The 23,362-nt window shown below is 40.0% G+C and overlaps 1 protein-coding gene across 1 annotated transcript; it reads left to right on the top strand.

Moving 5' to 3' along the window:
• The first annotated feature begins 744 nt into the window (after positions 1-744).
• Positions 745-22,717, top strand: LOC119659713 (protein AF-9). Its single transcript, XM_038067967.1, has 3 exons — positions 745-1,609; positions 19,155-19,356; positions 19,446-22,717. Exons 2-3 carry the CDS (start codon positions 19,176-19,178, stop codon positions 21,662-21,664), a joined length of 2,400 nt encoding a protein of 799 aa, XP_037923895.1. The 5' UTR covers positions 745-1,609; positions 19,155-19,175; the 3' UTR covers positions 21,665-22,717.
• Positions 22,718-23,362: the final 645 nt, after the last annotated feature.

The following is a 23,362-nucleotide window of genomic DNA, read 5'->3' as shown; positions in this document are numbered from 1 at the left end:
ATCCATTGATTTCAAAGGTTTTCAAGACCGTTAACAAGTACGATATAAGAGACTCGCTAGGGCTACATTTTGTCGTCGACACTATTTCTCCTCGTGATTGGTGTCGTTCTTTAACTTATTTTGGCAGGAAAACTGCCCAAATGATATGTGTTTAGTCTCACATCTTGGATCTGGGCAAAGGCAAACGAAATTAGACTAAAGATTAACTCCAGTTACTCCAGCTAACTACAGTTACGCTGTATGGATGGAACACGGAATTTGGAAACTCCGAACTTTCATCAAGTTTGGCAACATGTTATGGGGGTAGTCGAGACGAGAAGGAAGAGCGGTAGTTCCATTAATTGTTATGCCATTTACTGGAATTCCCTCTGGATGATAAGCGGGTGGATCAGCTTAAACAAGTTCCTAGCATCTTGGGAAGCCCTAGAGAGAGCTGGGCACATCATAACAAGCTGCCAGTGATAGTACGTAAGCAAACTACTACTACTACTTTCGTAAGAAAATTAATAGTTTTTTGTGATAGTTAATAATCACTTTTGTTTATATCATGATTTCTTTGATTTGTACTATAATTGTATTTTACCGTAGTAAAATATAAGGTTGATCAAGAAAGCCGCTTTACATTTAAAAATGCGTTTTATTAATGCTACTTCCTAAGTGGTACGTAATGTCATAAAATTCTACAAACTTGGAGACATTTTGACGAATAAATAGTTCTTGATAAAAATCTGACGTCCGTGAACTTCGTTTGAACGTCTCTAGTGGGGACAGACATCTTCTAAAAACAAGTTACTGGAAACGCTCGAAGTCGGGCGGGAGCTTGCGAATTTTTAGTGGTTTCTGTGAATTTTTAAATGATTGAGTCCACTCTATCGTTAAGTTACGGAAAAAGTAGCAGCGTGTGTTAACAAAGTGCCGCGGTAACGGGCATTTGGTTGCCTGGTGTTTGTCAGGGACCCAAGCAGAAGAATACGCATTCGGAGTGAGTTGACAATTCGGGAATAGTTCTGTGCGGCAGGTCTCCGGTTCGCGCGTTGCATGCTAGTGCATGTTATATTTATTGTGGGTCGGGGAAAAACCTCAAGTTTATCCATTAGTGGGCCAAAGTGTGAGGGACGTGTATAGAATTTGTACCGTTGGATGGTTCCCAGTCGCGTACGCGGAAAATTGTGTTCTTGTGCGAGACGAGGGTGTATCTGGCGAATAGGAAAATCCCAGTGTCAGTGAGTTGCAAAACGAGTGGAATTGTGTTCGTCGCCGGGACGCGAAGTCTTGATCGGGCATTAGAGTCCCTGTCCGTGTTCGCGATGCGGATCACTAGTGAGCTTGCAATCAGTTCTAAGAGACCGCCTCAGCAGGAACTAGACTTGCTCGCGATTCGTGCGTGAAATCACGGAAATATGTCACGCCAGTAGAATTGCATCGAGTTGCGTTCTGCGCCAAAGTTGACAGACGGGGCCATTTTGGGCTTCAGTTGTTTTTGCTCTTGACTTTTTGCTTTCCGCATTAAATGTGTGGCTGCGGTTGTGACCGCTCTATATGTAATTTGCACAACTTTCTCCAAAGGGATATCCGCTGTTCGGGGAGAAATTGGACTCGTTGAAGGAAGGTACGTATATGAGAGGCATCTGAAGCCTGTCAGTCTGTTTTGTTTTGGTCGGAGAAATTCGATAAGTTGATGGTCGAAATCAGGGCGAGAATAATTGGCTAACCCCACCGCTCTCCTGAGTAACCCATGCTCTGTTTCGATTCTGAATTTGCAGTGTAATTTCACCATACTTATAAGATCAGTAATGTGCAGACATTCCATTTCGGCAATGGGTTCAGGATATAATGGAAGATGGGCGGGACAGTCTGTGTCGGTAATATATACTAGCGCTGGCGCAAGCTCTCCTCGCAACCGGTTTGCGAAGGGATTGTTTACGTTTTGTCTGCTTTGCTACACGAGTAAACAAGAAGGTGGGGTAAATTTACAGAAAGTAGGGCATCAGATTACCATAAATTCCGTGTTTTTGACGCCTGAACAATGATTTTATACACATTCCCTTTTTACAACACGCATATTAGCTTTTTTTTTGTTAAAAAAGGAAAGAATATCCAATCCCCATTTATATATGTTGAGCTTAAAACATATTTTCCCTTAAGTTTCAATCGCGCTAGTGTAATGTTCGGTGAACTCAAACCTAACCTATTTGGGTCGCTGGTACAGCTGATGCTAGGTGCGAGAAGACTTGATAATACTTTAGAGGATGTCTTGAGTTTTCAGTAAGTCTTCTTGTAACTTGCTCAAGGAAATTTTGAGCTATCCGCACAATTTCAATATAACTCGCTTGAGGAAATCTTCGGCTCTCCGCAAGAGTTAAATATAACTCACTTCGTCGACTCTTTTCTTCTGGGTTACAGCTTGGTAGCGATAAAATGGTTTTGATCGGTCCACGCTTCTAGATTTCACCAATCCTTTAATTAAATCTACAGACTTTTGGTTTTGAGGTAAAACACAGAAAGAAACAATCATAAAACTTTATTTTATCTAAGAATGTAAATTAGTTTATTATATAAGAGGAACTAAAGCTTTTCGTAAATTCTCTTTCTTAAAAACTGACATTAAACTAATTCATTTTTCGAAATTCATTATTTTTCTCAAATCACGGCCTGTTTCGCCACGGAGAACACCGATGGTGACCACTGTCAATCGAACTAACGAAATTTATTTCGAATGTTGTTAACCCCGCTGCGCCACATCACTCCGCCCCCAGATGAAACCTAGTGACTGAACTCGGAACTGCGTTCCCCATCATACGGCGAATTGAACGCGACGTTGATAAGGAGAGCCGTTTTCTGTCCACCGATCTCGATGTGGAAGAAATGCTCTCCCCGCTCGAAAACACGGTGCGGGCCTTCGTATGAAGGCTGCAGCGGTTTTTGGACAGCATCCGTCCTGACCAAGACGTGTGTGCACGTTTCCAGCTCATTGGGCGCGCAGGCAGGTGCGGATGAGCGTCGTATGGGAGATGTGGCTTTCATGTGGCGAAGGTTGTCTTTCAGCAGGCGCTGCGCCTCTGTGAGACCCGACCTCTTGTCGAAGACTGGATCACTTAGGAGTGTTGGGTTCTCCCCGTATACCAGCTCCGCCTGACTGGCAGCAAATTCCTATCTTCGGGTTGCTCGTAGGCCGGGTAGGATGAGAGGCAAGACCTGAGTCCAGGGCGGATCATCGCGCCCATAATGGCGGCTTTCAGCGTCCGGTGCCAACGTTCTAGCGTCCCATTGGATTGAGCGTGGTAAACCGTAGTTCGCTGGCGTTTGAATCCCAGGAGTTTGGCTAACTCCGAGAAAATGGTGGACTCAAATTGCATTCCCTGGTCAGTGGGAGTCACCACTTTAGAGGATATCTTGAGTTTTCAGTAAGTCTTCATGTAACTTGCTCGAGGAAATCTTGAGCTATTCACACGATTTCAATATAACTCGCTTGAGGAAATGTTGAGCTTTCCGCAAGAGTTAAATGTAACTCGCTTCGTCAAACCTTTGATGTGGCGCAGTGACTTGATTAATGCACTACGTTCGCTGGAAGAGCTGTCAGGGTCTTATATTTATAGTATTAAAAATTTCATATTTTGTAGATTCCCATGGTTAACCATCAGAAATACTAATTGAGCACCCCAAGTTTGCGGCCCTCTAGGGGATAATTGGATGTCTACAGATCTGACAGAGAGATCATTCCTTAAATTTGGTCAACTCTATACAGGTCATAATTGACTTCCTGGTGTACCTAGGATCCAACTCCTTATTGAAAGGACGTCGTACATGAGGTCTGCACGAGACCCGCCTAGATTGAACTTTGATTTATCACTCCAAATCACGGAATAGCAAAAAGGGAGATGATTGTCAATATGACTTCTAGCGAACGCCAGCCGTTTTTTCCGGTTACCATGTGTAACTTTTGGATTTCTCAGATTTTGACATCCTCTGAGGTTATTCTTCAGAAGTCGATGGCTTATCGTTCTGGCAGAAATATTTACACCATAATCTTCTTCCTCTTATTTGCGTGGAAGTAGCGAAAGGATCGTACAATGATTATCGAACAAACAAGGAATCTTCTCTTTCTGTAGTTTTTCTTGCCCTAAAACATCTTGTATTGACAAAACTGATTAAACACTATCAGGAAAATAAAAGTTTTGCATTTGTTCACGCGAACACCGGCATTAGCAATTTTGCTTTCTTCCACAGAACCCTTCTTGCGTCTCATTTTGATTCTTTTGTATGATTTACACTTGAAATCATGTTTTCGATAAAAACGAAACACTTTTAAGACTTTCACAAACAACAAATTGCATCACAAACAACATAGTGTGCTAATTAAAATGCCAAGCAAAAAGAGAGCACACACCTTTATTTATTTTTTTTTTTATTAATTTTTTTTAGTGATTTCCACTGCACTCTATACGAGAGGCAAACAAACTCTACTGTTGAGGATAATATACCGCTTTTTCTGGACATTTCAGCAGTACATTGATCCAAAATTCTAAAAGTTTATTGGAAACCCCTTTGTCCAGACATCTGCCCTATTTAAAACAAATCGTAGTTACATAAAAATATTCAAAAAGTTTGGAGTAATATTTCTGTATATAACTATTCCAATTTGGCATGGTGCGTGCCCCGAAAAATCAAAAAAAGAATCGTCAATAATAATGACGAACGTTTAGGGCGTTCTACATAATTCAGTGCAAAACGGGTCTATAACGAAATTTTCATTTTAATTACTAAGTTTGTTGGGCACACTCATTCTGAGCAGTCGAAAATTCCTGTAATTTCTAGATGGTTGCAATAAACCCTTATGAGTAATTTATTAGATCGTTAATCTATCCATACAACGAATTTCTTTCGTGAAAAATACTTCAATATTACTGCAGAGTCAACCAAAATTTCAAATAGAGAAGTTTTGTAACTGTAACTCAAAGTAACGATATCAACAAACTTGAAGCTCGGTGCTTGACGCATGAACGGTTTTGTTTATTTTATATGTAAGATTAAAAAGTTGATAATTGGTTTGGTAAATTCTGAGGACAGATCCTTGAAGTAATCGACTCATTTCCGCCCCTCACTTCTCTGTGCTGCAAAAAAACAAAACTAATACTTGCTTCGAAAATTACTAACCGAGACTTTTCTTTGATAAAAATTTTGACCTATCATTTAGGTATGCAGTTGTCTTAAAGACGGCGCAGTCGGAATGCCAAGTCAGTGTGCAACCTAGCGTCCTTAATTTTAATCTAAAAAAATCCAAAATTTTACAAATTGTTGTAAACATGTATAGTTTCTATTTGAACTTAGTAAATGTTGAAAACTTTGAAATTTTATCAAAATAAAAAAACTACGAATTTTTAGTTAAAACAGCTAGACCGATTGTCACGAAAATTGGTGAGAGTATGTAATCTGGTGTTCTCTTTACATGCAGTATGTGGCGCCATCTTGCGTTCATTTTAAGGGGGGCTCCCCATACATGTGAATAGAGGGTGCAAATTTTTTACACAGAATGTAGCCATGTGGGGTATCAAATGAAAGGTGTCAATTAGTATTTTTTGAAACTGGTTCAATATTTGGTTTTGGGTGAAACATAGGGGAGTGAGGGCTTAAAATATGAACCACAGAAAGTGTAACAGGTCTCGTTCTGAGAACCTGTCCAACCGAAGAATCTGAAAAAAAAATCACAGTGGTGCAACTATGCGAAATCTAGGCCTCCAAATATACATGGTTCCGATATCTGTACAAATAAAGTTAATAATAGTATATTTCCACATTTTAGAAATTTACCCGGCAACCCCCTTATGTTTATCCCAGAAGTACAAAATTTGGCATGCGTGTAGTGAAGATCATAATGCACAGTTTGGTCAAGTTTGAAGAAAGAAAATATTTTTAACAAAGTTATAGGGGGTGAAACTTTACAATTTTTTGTGAATTTTGCGCACTCTACAACCTGCATGACGTCATCATCACATATCAATTCGTCAATACCACAAAGAAATGAGTTCTTGTCAATTGGGCCGCAGAGAATTATTTTGTTTTAGTTTTTTAGTTATTTGTCAACCAGACATGTGTGTATGTAGGTATAAAGTATATGCGTGCTAATGAACTTTGCGGGTAGTGCCTAAATCAAATAGATATAAGAAGTAAATCGGAAATATGGGTACGATCAATTTATATATGTGTACAGTATTCGGAAATATGCAGTTTGTTTAGGGTGAGGGTAATATCTATGGCTGTAATATGTACGTATATCTCGTAGTTTGGAAAAATATGAAGGATTATGTTGGATTTGTAGCTATATACGAATAGAAAAATGTGCGTTAAAATTTCTTACATAAGATGAACACAATACCTTTATACCCCCCCGGTATTCCGACTTGTTTGTTTTTTAAATAGGTTCAACTAGAAAGTGGTAGCATATGAAACGTTTACTATTGGTTTCACTTTTCCATTCGGTAAAAGTAAAAAAGTATGTCCTATAAGTGGGAAAATAATTTCCAATTTATTATGTGATGTTGGCTCACACTGCACCAAATCATTAACAATTTCCACACATGATTTTTCTCTACATAATTGGGTTTTTGTTTAGCCTAGATAAATAAGTTTTTGGCAGTCGAAACTTAGATATGTAGCACATTGTTTTGGGATTTCATCAAGTTTGAAAAAGCTGTTGTTGATTTCTGCAGCTTCCTCCGCCTCCTTACTGGCGGCACATTGTTCGAGCACAGAGCCTGCCATCGCAAAGGAAATTAAAGAAATTCTAGAACGTATCAAAGAGCACCTCGACAGAGAGTAGAATAGCTTCCGCTTTACCTCATCTTCATTGATTTGGCAAAGCTTCCATGTGTGAATTGCGAGTGTATTTAGAATGCTCTATGCAGGAAGGACATTCTGGTTAAACTAACAGCAGCCTGACATATGACAATATCGTGGCGTTAAATGTCACGTATTGCATAGAGGTAAGATTTGGAAGGGATTTGAATTCTAAAGCTGAGCCAAGTAGGACTACATCATGTCCCCGATATCATTCTCTGTTATCGATGACGTTTTCCATGCAACCTTGCGCGCAGGATATGGAAGGCTTCACGATAAAGCAACCATTTAATGAGCCATGTATTAAAGCCAGTACAAGGTCGTGGTTGCAAGATCAACAATAATAAACCGTAATGACGACAGTCATCGATATGCACTTCCAGGCTTTTGCGTTGACTAGTTGCCAGAAGAGTGTTTTTCGGCATCAAAAAATGGATCATCAGCTGGGATAATAGTGGTCTTCATTCACCGATCATTAAATCGATCGACTCTTGTAATGGCATTATAAGTGAATATTAGAGACAGCAGGCTGAAATCAATTTCAATATTTATTTCATTGTCTGAATATATTTATTGTTGTTAAATCTACTATAATGGTTCACGTGTTTAGTTTTATTTATATTAAAACACATTAAAAAAGGGGATGTATTTTATACAATTAAACATCCTAACCATCCAAAATTTACGTTTTCGAGTAGCAACAGAATAACATCTGCAATACCCTCAGCATACCCTCGGCATCAGTCCAACCAGACTGACAGATTTTATTTAAAAATTCGTCTATCAGGTTTATCAGTCATTGCTACAAATGATCAGATTGACATTCTGACTGATGCCAGACTTATGGGGAAGTGACCGTGCAATCCCTGAATTCAAATTACTAATAAAATTGCCTTAAATGCCCTGTGCCAAGAAATTACTCATCAAAACGAGCAAAATTTGCGTTTTATAAATACAACCTTGCAAGATTTTATTGCAGGTCATTTTATCGAGTAACAAATCCTACAAGCAATAATGTCCAACACCCCCAAAAAGATTGAGCCTATTCTCTAATAAAACTTACAGAATTGTTTAAAAAACAAAACATCGCCATCGACGATAAAAGCAAGATTTCGCCCTTATTCTTCTTGTGTGTTTGGCGGAATATTCAAGGATTGTTCAGTGCGAACTGTTAGCATGCAACTAAACCCTAAATGCTTGGTATACTCTGTCGACCCGGCTAGGTCGTCTGGAGGCAGCTCCATGAAAATGCTAGGTCCCACACTGCTAGACGTTTCGGATATAAAGGTTTTATGTTCGCATTATGTGAGAAACTTCCTGTGCACGTTTTTCCATTCGTATATAGCTAAAATTTCAAAATATTGCATCACACATTTCCAAACTCTGAGACATATGTACTTATTGGTCCGGATAGCTGAGTAGTTTGAGCATAAGGCTGTCGTGCGGAAGGTCGCGGTTCAGATCTCACTGTTGACAGTGAACTTTGCATCGTGATTTGTCGTCGGATACCAGTCAACTCAGCTGTAAATGAGTACCTGAGTCAAATTAGGGTAATAATCTCGGGCAAGCGCAATGCGGACCACATTGCCTCCTACAGGTTATTGTGATCCTTTAGTGAAAATTGGTGAGAGTATGTAATCTGGTGTTCCCTTTACATACATCTTGTGTTACGTTCAAGGGGGGGGGGGCTCCACATACATGTGAATGGAGAGTGCAAATTTTTTTTTTCACAGAATGTAGCCATGTGGGGTATCAAATGAAAGGTTTCAATTACTACTTTTCGAACCGGGTTCAATATTTGATATTGGGTGAAACATAGGGGAGTGAGGGCTTAAAATATGAACCACAGAAAGTGTAACAGGATTCGTTCTCAGAACCTATCCAACCGAAAAATCTGAAAAAAATCACGGTAGTGCATCTCTACGAAATCTAGGCCTCAAAATATATCTGGTTCCGATATCTGTACAAATAAAGTTAATAATAGTATATTTCCACATTTTGGAAATTTACCCATATATGCGTGCTAATGAATTTTGGGGGTAGTGCCTAATTCAAATAGAACTAAGAAGTAAATGGGAAATATGGGTACGATCAATTTATATACGTGCATATATTGTACAGTATTCGGAAATAGGTAGTTTGTTTGTTTAGGGTGAACGTAATATCTATGGCTGTAATATGTACGTATGTCTCGTAGTTTGGAAGAATGTGAAGGAATATGTTGGATTTTTAGCTATATACGAATAGAAAAATGTGCATTGAAATTTCTTACATAAGATGAACACAAAACCTTTATACCTGAAGCGTGAGCTTCCGGTAATGCAGTAATTTTTCCAGCTCGATAGCATAGTTCATTATTGAAATACAGAGCAATTTATACGATCATCTCCAAAAAAGGGTGTTTTTCTGTTGCCACGCTAGAGAGCGCTGCGATCATCTTGAAAAAAAGTAAACGGTATTTTAACGTGCAGACTTAACTACAGTCCGGATTATTAAAAAATGTTAAAACCTAAATTTTTGGCGCCTAGTTAAATTTTTTTTTTGTGAATTTTGGCATTTTTAAGTCTTCTTTAATGAATAAAAAAAACTACTTTTTAAGCCTTTGTCCTAGTTTGCGGACCGTAGAAATATGTTCTGAATAAGTAGTGAAAATTTTAAAGAATTTCGTTGGATAGATTTTGGGCTATGGTGGCAGCAGATTTTCAATATGCAATTTCGAGAAAAACGCATTTAAAAGTTAGAATGTGATTTTAAGCCATAAAGCCTTAACTGATCACTAATTTGCTATACCTAGTCCATAAACCTTAGGTTTCTTCAAGAAACACAAGCGTAGCCTTGGCTTCAATTCTTGTCCTTTTAGCAAAGTTACTCGAACGTCATTCGGACCGATAAATACGCGCTTTATTACGGCGATCGACATAAATCTGGCATGTGACTTATTACCTATTTAACACTATAATTTCCGAACGACTTCGAATATCAAAAAATCACTTTACACCATATATTCTACATTATATCTAGATTCAATTGATGCCAAAAAATCGATTCCGCGGATCCGATACACGGGATGACCCCCTTAAAGACAAAATGACCTTGTTAAGAGATCCTAAGCCTCGGAGAAATGCTAGAATCTCCACCTCAGTCGAAGCGGCAAGACGCGCCTCGGTTCTGCTGAGAAATGGACAAGGATTCTTGACCCATGGACACAAATACTTGTGCATTGATATTTGCGCCCTACGAGAAACCCGACAGTCTGGCGCCAAAAAAACTTCTTTATTTTGGTAGCCCATACACTCAATACGGTCATCACTGAGTTTCCGTGGTGCCATTAAAGAAGTCGAGCGATTTGATAACCGACTGATAAAGCTCAGCCGATCGCACTATTCACTTCTTCACTGCATACGCACCACAGACAGGTCGACCTGGTCCCGAGAGAAAGGTGCCTTCTGGAAACTTTTCAATGAAAAAACGTGTAACGTCCCTGCTGATGAATATTGGGTTGGGGAAAAAGAAATGTGGTATTTTGTCAATAGATGGCGACAGTTAAACATATCTTGTGTTGTACTCATCGCATTGGGTCATAATATACGGCGATTTGAAGACAACAATCTGTGCTACAAGTGTCTCTTTGACAGTGCTGTGATCGTACGTTTCAGTCTCAAGTTATAGCGCGTTTTACTACCTGAGAGGTAAAAATGCAACGAAGGCGGCCGAAAAAATTTGTGAAGTTCATGGGCCCGATACTGTAACGATTCACAAAGCACAACGTTTGTTTAATCGATTTCGTTTTGGTGTAGTGGATGTCGAAGCTACACCCCGTATATCTTCTTCTGGTAGGCCAATCGTCGTAGAAACCGATAAAATCGACAAAATCATTCAAGTAGACCGGCATGTGAGCATTCGCTCGATAGACCATAAAATCGTTTGGAACCATTTGCAGAAGATTGGATTCCAAAAAAAGCTGGATGTTTGGCTGCCACACGAGTTGACGCCTGCGATGCATTGGTGAAACGGAACGAATTCGACCCATTTTTGAAGCGAATAGTGAGTGGTGATGAAAAGTGGATCACGTACGACAATCTCAAGCGAAAAAGATCGTGGTCGAAGCGTGGCGAGCCGGCCCAACCTATCGCCAAGCCCGGATTGACGGCCAGGAAGGTTTCGCTGTGTGTTGGGTGGGATTGGAAAGGAATCATCCACTATGAGCTGCTCAACTGTGGCCAGATCCTCAATTTGGTCTTCTACTGTGAGCAACTCGACGGTTTGAAGCAGGCAATTGAGCAGAAGCGGCCAGAATTGGTCAATAGGAATGGTGTTGTGTTCCACCAGGACAACACTCGGCCTCACACATCTTTGATGACCCGCCAGAAGCTACGGAAGCTCGGGTGGGATCGCCACCATCGCACCCACCGTATAGTCCGGACCTGGCACCAAGTGATTACCATCTCTTTCGGTCCACTACGCTCTACTAAGTTGGCCTCAAAAGAGGCTTGCGAAAACTGGCTATCTGAGTTTTTTGCAAATAAGGAAGGGAGGATAATGAAGTTGTCTTCTAAATGGCAACAAATTTGCGAACAAAACGACGCATATTTGATTTAAATCGGATAATTCTAGGTATGTTAAATAAAGCGTCAAATTTCGACCACAAATACCACATTACTTTTTCCCCAACCCAATATATCATCGTTGTAGGCGACTTTAATGGTCATGTGTGTGAAAAGGCATGGGGGAAAAGTGTTTCGAGCATGCAATATAGTTCAACGATGTTCAAATGAAACTCCGTGAAAAAAACGCTCTCGTATCTCAACGATAAAACGGTAAACACACCCGCATTTCAAAAATGCCAACTAAGCAAAGACAGCGATCGCTGTTACCCAAGCGATCAGTTACAACGATTTTTACGATAGACTAGACACTCGAAAACAACGCACACAGGATATCGGGTACTTTTGTTGCGTTAATGATAAAAACGGCATTTTGCTTATCGACCGACGAGCCCCGACGGAAAATTTAGAGGAAGAGTTTGTTCATTCTCCACTTCCACAAGCTTGCCAACATTTGGAACAATTCCACCTGCCAGCGCCACTGAAGAGGAAGCAATTTAAATGAATGGAAAGGAACCAAGACCTGACGACATCGCATCTGACCTCTGGAAAGCGGAGAATTGAGACCCAACACTGTGACTCAGTGAAACATTCAATCAGGTTATTGAGGAAGATGGAAACCATCTAACTGTCAAGAAAGCTCCACAGTTCCAATATGGAAAACAAAAGGTTGTCCAGATGAATATTCAAATTAGCGTTTCATCCCGGTGCTATCCCAAACCATGAAGACTTTGAATACATTCTTGACAATCGTATTCGGGACATCGTCCAAATAGCCGTGAATCAAGGGGTTTTTGCCAAGAACTACTGACGCAATGCACCCTGCTCGGTTACTCATGGAGAAACATCGCCCTCTTTACATTGCATTTCTTGATCTGGACCATCATACGAACTCATCTGGTATGACAACACCTAACACCAGAACAATCCAAGCGCTGCTATCATGATCCGAACAGTAATGTCCGCAGTGTGACATGTGTAACAAAATCGCTTCGTTTTTCTGCCAGTGTTCATCAAGGAAGGACTCTCTCACCACAATTCTTTGTACTTGTTATTTATACTGAGACATCCGACGATCAACGCCTTATACATTGCTTTATGTAGATGATGTTTTGCTAGCGTCTAATAGCAAAGATGGTCTCGGGCAACTTGATGGATGATGGATGATTTCATTCCGTGTTGCCTCATGACACAATGTCTCAGACTGAATTTGAATAAAACAGAATTTTTATCGATCGATCCCCATGAAATAGGCACTATAACTGTCGACGGCGGTGATCTAAACCTAAAATTTACGGCAGCGTCGCTCGCTCTATCGTCCTCTATGGCTCTGAGTGTTGACCAACTACAAAAAACAATGAACGGTATTTCGCCTTAATGGAGACGAAGATGTTGGGTTGTACTAGTGGCGTGAAACGCCTTGATCACATCCGAAATGAGGATACCCATGATCGATATGGTGTTGCACCGGAAAAATTGCAAGGCAGGCGTCTTTGATGGTATGATCACGTAATTTGCCCTAACGAGAATTCACTTGTCAGGATTGGCCTGAACATCGAAGTCGATGGTAAGCTACCAAAAGGGCGGCCGAAACAACGGCTTGATACGCTGGATGAAGATTTGTAAACCTCGTGACTGCATCCAGATCAGACCTTTGACAGAACAAAATGCCGCTACCGATTACGACGAACCAATTCTGCTTGTGAAAATAAACAACCAGCATCAACATCAACGGCGCAACCACCGGTATCCGGTCTAGGCCTGCCTTAATAAGGAACTCCAGATACTTCAGTTTTGTGCCGAGGTCCACCAATTCCATATGGATTAAGTGCCCCGCCAACCGCAATTTATTGAACCAATCATGGAGTTGCTCATAGATTTCGTCGTTATGGAGGCTACAGAACCAGAATCGTCCATCCTCATGTAGGCGGCCAAAAATTGTTCGGAGGATTCTTCTCTCGAACGCAGTTAATAGTTCATAATTTTTCTTGCTGAGAACCAAAGTTTCCGAGAAATACATGAGGACTAGAAAGATCATTGTTTTGTACAGTAAATTCTTGGACCCTAAGGCGAGACGTTTCAAAGGGAACAGTTTTTGTAAGCTGAAATAGACTCTGTTGACTTGTGATTTTCGACTCTAGACAGGAGAAATTATTAACGGTCTGAAAGTTGTAGTCTCTTATCTTTATTGTTCTCGTTTCATCTCGCGCTTGATCCTGCTTGATCTTGATGACAGTTTGTACGTTTCGGGACGTTCTGCCTATGATGTCGATATTGTCGGCATAGGCCATTGGTTGGGTACACTTAAAGAAGATGGTGCTTCTCGCATTTGTGTCAGCATCACGGATCACTTGTTCCAGAACGGCTGGAAAGGGTGCCCGATAGGGCATTTCCTTGTCGTTGATGTCGAATGGTCTTAGCAGGATGATCATCGAGGTGTATAAGGCTTCATCCTGCTGATTGCTGATGATTTTGATATCATACATGAGACAGGCTTCGAGGGTTAGCTCTAGAAGGTATCATTAATGAAGCTTATAATTGTAAATTTTCATTGCAAGCGCAGAGTGAGCTTATGTTTTCAAAGCCGATAACATTAGGTTTCATTTTTTGGCTGACTAAGAAACCTACTCCGAGCACGGTTTACTGGCCACTATAATATTTGGTGTAGTGGCTCTTCTCCGAGAGATCGGCCCTGTCCATTGCATCTCTTGGCTGTTGAAACAGCCCTATATTGGGATAGGATATCGGCCAGCATTCGATCTGTACAGGGAGCGAACGTTCCATGTGAAAACGCGCAAATCATTCTTCCGTTTTCGTTGCTAAATGAATGAATAAATGAACAATACAATTAGCAAATAGAAAAGGAATATTTTCTTAAATTTCTTAATAAATTTTAATTTAAAATTTTTTGTCGATAAGTTTTACACCACCATAATTTCTTATTATATACATATATTTATCCTTTTTTTATTTAAAATTACTATTCTATACTCATCCCATGAAGATCCACACTGATCTGGTCAAGGAAGATGAATACTTTATTATTTCAACCAAAGAAGTGGGTTCTCGAAAAATTTTGCACCGGACTATATTAATATTTTTCTGTTAAGGTGAAGTCGCACTGCACTACTATTTTACAACTTTTACTTATTAACTATAGTATGTCAAACAAGCCTATAAGCGTTAGGCATTTTAGTATATTCTCTACTTTCAAGTCTTTCAACTTTGCATCTGGTATTAAGTATTCTCTCAGGTGCCTCGACCTATTTCGCACAAGTGCCGAACACAGTCCCGGAACGTGTATAGAGGTTTCGACACACTCCTAGGTGATAATTTTGTCGGCTTGTAACCAGAGAAAATCCCGACTTTAATTTGAAGATTCTTCTTGGTGAGGTTTAAACGGTCCTTTGTGCGGTTGGTTTCGTATCCCCAATAAGCACTCTGGACTGCTCCATTCCTGTTAGGCTCGCCCAGTTAAGTTCCCTCAGTGGTTCCTCTTAATTTTTTAATTTCATAGCTATGAAGCCGCTCCCGATTCCACAGAAGGGTTCTGGCCTGTGTAAAGGCGCCCCTACTCCCTTCTTAGCCAGTTCCTCCGCTGCCTCATTGCCTTTCAACTAAAAATGGCCTGGAACCCAAAGTATCCAGAGCCGAGCTTATTCAGTCAGTTCATACCAGTTTAAAGTTCACCTGGTTGGACCTAAGTGCCTTGATCGCCGCCTGACTCTCAGCCAGAATAGCAATGTTCTGCACCCTGTAGTTCTTTTGAAGATTAAAGGAGGCACATTTGACTATCGCGCATATTTCCGCCAGAAATATACTAGTGTGCTTACCCATTTGCTCCAAATACATTTTTCTGGGACCAATGACTCCTGGCGCTCCCTCTGTGTGAGGGATCCGTCAGTATACCAAGTAGTCCGTTACTGGTTTCAGCCGTATGTCACAGCCCCTTTCTTTCAAACCTCGTTGTCATGTTATCTCTTCTAGAGAGAGTATCAATCTTCCTTCCTGACCATCCTGAAGATTGTGCTTACTGCCTACATCTATATGTGCAGATGGAGAGGAGTTAATCCCAGGACCTCCAGGGATGTCGTTTGGGATGTCCTCATTACCCCACTGATCCACACCTAAGACAGACTTTTGGAGTTTTTGTAACTCCTTGGCTTGTATGCTGAGTTCAGTTCTTACTGCCCAGATTACCGCCCTATATGTAATTATTGGCCTTACTATTGCAGTAGTTTTTTTTTACCTGGGTCAGTCCTCGGTTGAAGAGTTGTCGTATCTCTGTTCTCATTTTGGTTAGGTTCTTATTGCACCAGGGTACATCCCTTGATGACTTAACTGTCTTAGCCGGACAGCTGGCCTTATATATGTCAATGACGCCTTTGTTGATGTTTTCCACCGCAGTTTCTAGTCGCAGTTCGCACTATATACAGCAGGGGTAAGAAAAATTAAAAAAACTGACAGATATGAAATCAAATGCTTATAAAAGGGTATTATGTAATTCTTTTTCTATTCGTTTTTAAGAGTTTCTGTAAAATAAGGCCTTATTTTTGTTTGTCTATCATACGTCTTTTTCTCCAAAACGGCTACACCAATTCAAACGAAATTTCGTGGACAAAAGAACTATAAAAATGCACGTATGCAGCGAGTGACCTTAATTTTGGTGAACACTTAAAGTGAGGCAGGTTTCATTTTCAACCCAAAAATCTGAAAAAAACCAGAGAGGTGCGCTTATACGCTCAAAATATGTCCCATTCTGATATCTGCTTAAATAAACTTACTAATAGTCCATTGCCAACTCTTACAAATTAATTAAAAACCCATCTTAAGTTCATTCTAGGAGTACTAAATTGCACCGACATAGAAGAAAGTATCGCTCGCGTTATAGGTGTCCAAACTTATCAATTTCTCGCAAATTTACTGCATCCCAAGTCATGCAGATAAGATGCTGACATCATAATTAACGAGAATAATTGAAATTCCAGTGAAATTCCAAAGACTGGACATTAAAGCTTTCAACATCCGAATTCTTTCAGTCAAGACCCATTAACATGAAATTTGGGATGAGGGTAGAGAGTAGCATAAACAAGAGTTACATAGCGCCGATTTGAGCCTAATTTCATTATCTTTCATAAAAAAGAACTACCAACTGTTTTTCTAAATTTAATCAAAGGACGGGGGTGAAATGGAAAAAAACTCTCTATTGAGTATTTATTGTGTTTATTTTAGATGTCTAAGAACGAAATCTTGTCAAATGGTGTGAAAATGTTTATTGTAGAGGAAAATAAAAAAGGAGAAAATTTGAAAGACTTTGGGGAACGGTATGGGGTCTCACTTGTAGCTGTATAGAGAATCACACAAAATGGAGAATTACTGGTAGCAAAGATAGGCAAAAAAGAAAAGGACGGCTATTAAAATTCGAAGAAAGGCTTTAGGCGACCTCTAGCACGAATTATCTAGAAAAATCCGCCCAAAAGAAATACAGATATTCGAAAAGCATTGGCCGAAATTCACAATATTCTGGTGTCGAAATCTACGGCCCAGCGAAGGCCAAAACAATCCTTTATTTCTATGAAAAATGTGCGGTTCCTTTTTAAATTTGCTTCCGAGCAACAACATTGATCCGTTGCAGATGGGGTCGCGCTTTTGCGATTAAGAAAGGTAAATCCAATTTGTTCCTCAACGTATTTGGTACAAAAGACTTTCAAAGGATTAACGATTCCATCTGAAATGCTAAGTACAATAGATAAGCCACGAAGAAAGAAGTGATACTATCTGAAATGACTTAAAAATTTCCCTCATTTCCTGATTTATTCAATATTCATCGTAGTGTAGTGCTAGCTGGCACAAACAATCACTTAGGAGTACTTAGAATTACATTTCGACTCCGAGTTAAAGTGCAAGTACCATGACGAGGAACAATATCAGAAATCCTGCAGATTGCTCTGGTGCTGTAGGAATGCGATAGGTAAGACCCTGGGGACCTTCACCCCACTGGACATCCATAATAAAACCCATTTTGATGTATACTTGCATGTCTGGTAGCCAAGACTGAACTTTGATAACACCAGGAAGCTGCTAACGCAGATTCAGAGACTTGGTTGCTTAAGTATTACTGGAGCAGTGAGTACTACACCGACTGCGGTACTTGAAGTTATCCTGAATTTACCCCACTTGGGAAAGGAAACGGAAAGCAGCCAATGACGCATATAGGCTTCATACCATTGGGGTGTGGAAAGGCGGCCAATCACACGATTATGCGTCTATCTGGAAATTCATGGGCAAACATCCGGTAGTCCTGACGCCGACCGATCATATGGTTTCCAGATTCGTCTTTGAAAAGACATACACGGTCGTAATCACCGAAAGAGAAGAATGGTCGACAAATTGCCATGAGTCTTTTCAGATTACAGACTAATAATCTTCATCGACGGGTCAGTCATGGAGGGTGGATCGGGCGCAGGGGTGTTCTCGGAGAATCCGATTATAGAACTGGCCCGACCCCTCGAAAAAATAACGACTATATTCCAGGCGGAGATATATGCCATTTCTTTGGCAGCAGAAGAATGTCTGCGAGAAAAATGGAGGGGTTGGACCATTCGAATCTGTTCCGACAGTCGGGCGGCATTATCAGCACTAAATAGCAACGATATATCAAGCCAGTTTGTGTGGAGTTGTCATCAGGTGCTGCTGAAACTTGCCCGACTGAACCAAACATTCCTAATGTGAGTGCCGGGGCACTTTAACATCGCTGGTAATGAGGAGGCTGACAGACTGGCTCGCCGAGGGTCTGAATCCACGATGGTGGGGCCAGAACCAGCTCTTGGAATCCGACCATCTACTGTCAAGTCTACTCTGAAGGGTGAAATTGCAAGGATTCACGCAGCCGAGTGGAGAAATTTGGGCTCTTGCTGGCAGGCGAAAGTCCTTGTGAAAGCGCCTAGGACCACTAGCGCAGCATTTATTGTCCCTTAAGAATTGGGACAGGAAAAACTTAGTAGGGCTTTTAACAGGACACTGCTCCTTAAACTATCATATGGAAAAGATTGGGGTGATGGTTTCGGCTATCTGCAGTCAATATGAGGAGGAGACGGCCCTGCACTTTTATGCCGCTGCCCGGCCTCCTCAGATCTCAGACGAAGACACCTAACTAAGGTTGCTTTACGGAACATGGGTTTAGTTTTTCAATGCAATTTGGTGGCATCAACTATCACAGTCAAAACTTACTGTCATATTTTTGAACAAGATATGTTCCCGTGTTCTCATTGAAAATTAACTGCGCATTAGATCTTTCAAGATGCTCATGGATCATGCGTGGTTATTGCCAATGGTAGGCCAGCCTATTTGCGCCAAAGCTCTAATACAAGTGCACGCAACAGTGTAGTTTTTATTGTAATGGTTAACCATTGGTTGAGACATTTCCAAAACAAATTATTTGTTAATTAGCTCACTGTTGTGTAGCTGATTGTAAAAAGTTCTACAGTAAAAGTGATTCATTTTTAGCCAACTTTTAACATGCAAACCTTATAAAATCTTTCTTCATTGTATGGGTGAAAGGTAGAAGACCTCGTTAAAAACAGTTCAAAAAACTCTAAACGGCCAAACTAACTTTTCTATTATAAATGATATTTTAGGTGGTAGTTCCTTCGAAATCTCGATTATCTTCATATATAGTTGATGAGTATTCAAATTTTGTATATTATATTTCTTCAGAATTAAGTAACTTCCGTAACCATGGCGGTGAAGGTGCTTTTTGAAGTTGGCCACACTTCTAAGCTGAAAAGTAAACTAACCCCCGACGGGTTCACTCACGATTGGGAGCTTTACGTACGTGGGACTGACAAAAATGATATTAGTCACTTTGTGGAGAAAGTGGTATTTAATTTACATGAATCGTTTCCAAAGCCGAAGCGTGGTAAGTACTTATTTTCAAATTATTTCCGATTTCCTAAATATTTTACTAAGAACATAAGTAAATCACACCTTCATTTCGTCTCGTTTCAGTACTAAAGGAAGCACCCTATGTCCTAAAAGAATCTGGATATGCAGGATTTTTGGTTCCTACGGAAATTCACTTTAAAAATCGTGATCAACCAAAAGTTATGACTTTTACGTATGATTTGTCACTACAAAATGCGGGGCCGCCTGTGCATCGAAGTGAAATTAAAAAATTTACTTTCAATGCTCCATCAGAAGAATTTCGACGTAAACTATTAAAAGGTGGCGGGATATCTCTCGTGAACAATGCAGTTGATGATAAAAGCCGTGATTCTCTCGACGACCGGTCGCAACCAATGAGTAAGCAGAAAATCAGTGGCGATGAAGCTGCTAAAAAACACCGAATTCGACCAGAAGAATCAAAACTACAGACTTTTGCAAAGCTTTTTGGGCCGCCCATAACTAAAACCACTCCAAAAGTGTCTCCTGATGCAAAAAATAAATCAAGTCCAAATACGGTAGTATCCGGAGTGGCAAACAAAAGCAGCAAAAGTTCAGAGAAGGAAAAGTCATCGTCCGCACCTTCAGTGATAAAGGAAAAACCTGAAAAGACTAAAGATAAACACAAGCATAGCCCACACAAAGAGAAGTATGAAAATAAGGAAAAGAAAAGTGAAGAAAAGCATGAACGAAAGGAGGAAAAGAAAAAAGACAAAACGCATTCAAAGGAACGCGAAAGAAACCATGATAAGAGCTCAAAGCGACCAAGCAGCCCGAAAAGGCCATCGAGTCCTAAACGATCTAGTCCAGTTCGAAGTTCTTCAACAGCAAGCAAATCAGAAACAAATGGATACAAGGCATCCTCAAAGGCTCATTCGGATACTGTAGGTCTCAACAACAATGCGGAGAAAGTGCCGACGAACAGTAGTAGCAGCAGCAAGAAGTCCAAAAAGGAAAAAAAATCTTATGATAAAGACCGAGGTCGTGAGAAAGTCAAAGAAAAGGAGCGGGAAAGGAAAGAAAAACCAGATGATCGTTCTAGCAATAACAGTACACCTGTAGCTCCAGCAACTGCAGTTGTGAATCATGGACTAGGCTCTTCACAAGCAGTTGCTGCTCCAAAACCGACTAGCATTGACGTGAAAGCCACACCTGATTACAACAAAAGCAAGGACAAGGAACTTGTGAATTCAACTAGTTCTAAAGATGTAGTCAAAGAGTCGGTGAAAAAGGGCGGAGTGGAAACAAACAGTAATTTAAATGAAGCAAGAAAAGCTACGGAGAAACATGATAAAGATACTGAGAAACGGCATAAGCATAAGAAAAAAGACAAAAGCAAGGAGAAAGAAAAAGAGAAAGAGCATACGGCAACTGGTAAAGATTCGAAAAAGAAAGAAAAAGTTGTTAAAAAGGATGAATTGAAGAAGACTCCACAACCTACCAGTGATTTGCCTCCGATAATATCACAAAAGTCTAATTCCACTCCCCTCAGTAGATTATCACATGGAATTAGTGACGATGAAGAGACGCGAGATAGTATTTCTGAGAGTGTATCTGCCTCCGTGTCCGAGAGGCACGAAAGTTTTGCAGAAAGCTCTAACAGTAGTGTGGTTGATATTGCTGCCAAAACTGCATCTGCGCCCGTAGTGGCACAACAGTCACTTGCCTCCGCACCCGTCTCAGAGGAAACTAAGTCGGACAAAAAGGAACGAAAAAATCGCGATAAGGTGAAAACAGAAAAGGATGAGAAGAAGCGAAAACGGAAAAGTAAAGATGATATTGATACCTCACACAAATCTACACCGCCAGCGCCTGCATTAATCCCTGAACCTCCATTGAAGCAAATAAAGAAAGAAGAGTTAATCGTGAAAAATGGTGACCGATCCAATTCGCCGCATTTGTCACAAATAAATTCGACTAGTGCAGTCCCGAACCCTTCGCCGAAGGGGCAAATTATGGATGATTCAAAAGCGTTTCGTACACCAAACGCTGCGAACGTCCCGTTGCCTTCAACCTCCTCATCGACGAACACCAGCAGCAATGTGAACCAGTTAGCAAGTCACTCAGATAGATCGTTTACCGTGGACTACATCTCAGAGTTGCGGGATCTTCAGCAGAAGATTATGACATTGCAGGACAGTAATGATCTTCAGCAAGTGGTTGAATTGATTGCCCCGACTGGTCGCTTTGAAATCACAAGTAAATCATTTGATTTCGACTTGTGCACACTTGACCGCAACACGGTTCAAAAGTTGCAAGACTTTTTCGCGACATCGTGCTCATGACAGAAAGTTGTGTATAATTCGTTTACAAGGTAAAGGAGCAGAGACCAAATTATCCTTAATTAATCATTGATGGACATTTGATTCGAATGTAAAAAATAAGTAGTTAAGTTTATGACCTTGGACTGCTAGATCGGTATTCCGTTTGTTTTCGGATAATTCAATTGGTCGCTATTGTTCGTGGGGCTATCATTTTCATCGGATGAGAATCATCAAATCAAACACCTGAAGTGAATGGCTCGCTTCGTAGATATTGAGCGCGGTTAATCTTCATTCGGATTGGGATCAAGTTTGGCTTATATTAAAGTGATGTGTTGAATGATATTTACGGAGGGAACAACTGGCTTGCTTCATGCTAGGAATGCTATACAAATTCCAATATTTCTTAGCTAATTTGAGAAATAAAATAAAGAAATCTTCATGCTTGCATGGTTGCATATTAATGTAGATTTGATACTCCTTATTCGAATGAAGGAGGCGCGGCATATTGTAAAGTACTGATGAAAATAAGGGAGACACGTTAACCGAGTGTTTTCCTTCCTCTTATATATATTTCTACTTTGAAGCAATTAAGCACACAGATGATAGGGCAATGTCTGGAAATCTGATTTTATTATGAAAGATGATCACAGTAGATATAATTGTGTACAAAGACTGCATGCGGAGTTATTTGAAAATCACACAAAGTATGAAACAAGGAAAACCATTCAAATTTATTTATAAAAAGTCAAATATTGTATAACTAATGACGATAAAAAATATAAATATAGAACTATAGAAAGTATAAATTGATAGCTGGAATATAAAATATTATTTATGTATTTAACAAAGTAATAAGAGAAAGAATATGTGGAGTTTATTAACTAGTTTTTAGTGTCGTTTTTATTGGTACTATGCACCAAAAACCGTAAATAAGTTGGCAATTCTTGTATTTTATATTTCGAGAAAGTGTGGTTTCTCGATGAAAATTTTTAATTTTCTTTTTTTTTTCGTTTTGAAATGTGGTTAGTTGTCATTTTAAAACTAAACAGTTGAAATAAAACTAAGAAATCTGAAAACCTGTATGTATTTTTTCTCATGTAAATAATTGCTTCACATTAAGGCGTCTGCTTGGCATCAATGTCTTCCGACGAATTTCCACCCATCTGACGTATGACCAAACATGTTACACCTGCATTTTCATCTAACGTCAACCATACTCTGAAGTTAACGACGGTGTCCTTTCCGGGAGAAGGAAAACGTGATTTTTCTAAAATTTTCCCAGTTATTTAGAGCTTCCTAAAAACAGCAACCAATGACGACTGGGTTTCCTCCTAATACCCGACTGCCCGCACTAGTTATCCCTTGTGTACTTTTAGTTTTGGGATGATGTACAGATAAAGTATAGTAATAGAATTGAATCACTGCCTTTGCTTTCAAGTACTTTTTCTACATAAAATAATTGTTCAGACTTGGAAATATCTTTCGACTTTATATGTGCATACTTTTTATTTACAATTGCAATGTACAATATGATCAGACCTTAAAGGCACTGATATCCTCTATCCAGGCGAATACAAACATTTGAATAAAAAAATGCGTATTCGCCCTTGGGAAAAGGAATACAACCGATCTGGTATTCACACTCGTAAATGTGAATAGATTTTTTTTTCACGCTTGAAAGTATGGGTACAGTAGTATTGTCGAAGGAAAGCAGCAGCT

The sequence above is a fragment of the Hermetia illucens genome, chromosome 6 (assembly GCF_905115235.1).
Source record: "Hermetia illucens chromosome 6, iHerIll2.2.curated.20191125, whole genome shotgun sequence".
NCBI classification, from domain to species: Eukaryota; Metazoa; Arthropoda; class Insecta; order Diptera; family Stratiomyidae; genus Hermetia; species Hermetia illucens.
Note: the sequence above shows the minus strand (reverse complement) of the source record. Positions and strands in the feature narration are given on the sequence as shown.

Coding starts and splice junctions, on each gene's coding strand:
- LOC119659713 (XM_038067967.1), top strand. CDS start 19,176: ATGGCGGTGAAGGTGCTTTTTGAAGTTGGCCACACTTCTAAGCTGAAA. Junction 19,357..19,445: donor GTTTCCAAAGCCGAAGCGTG/GTAAGTACTTAT, acceptor GTCTCGTTTCAG/TACTAAAGGAAGCACCCTAT.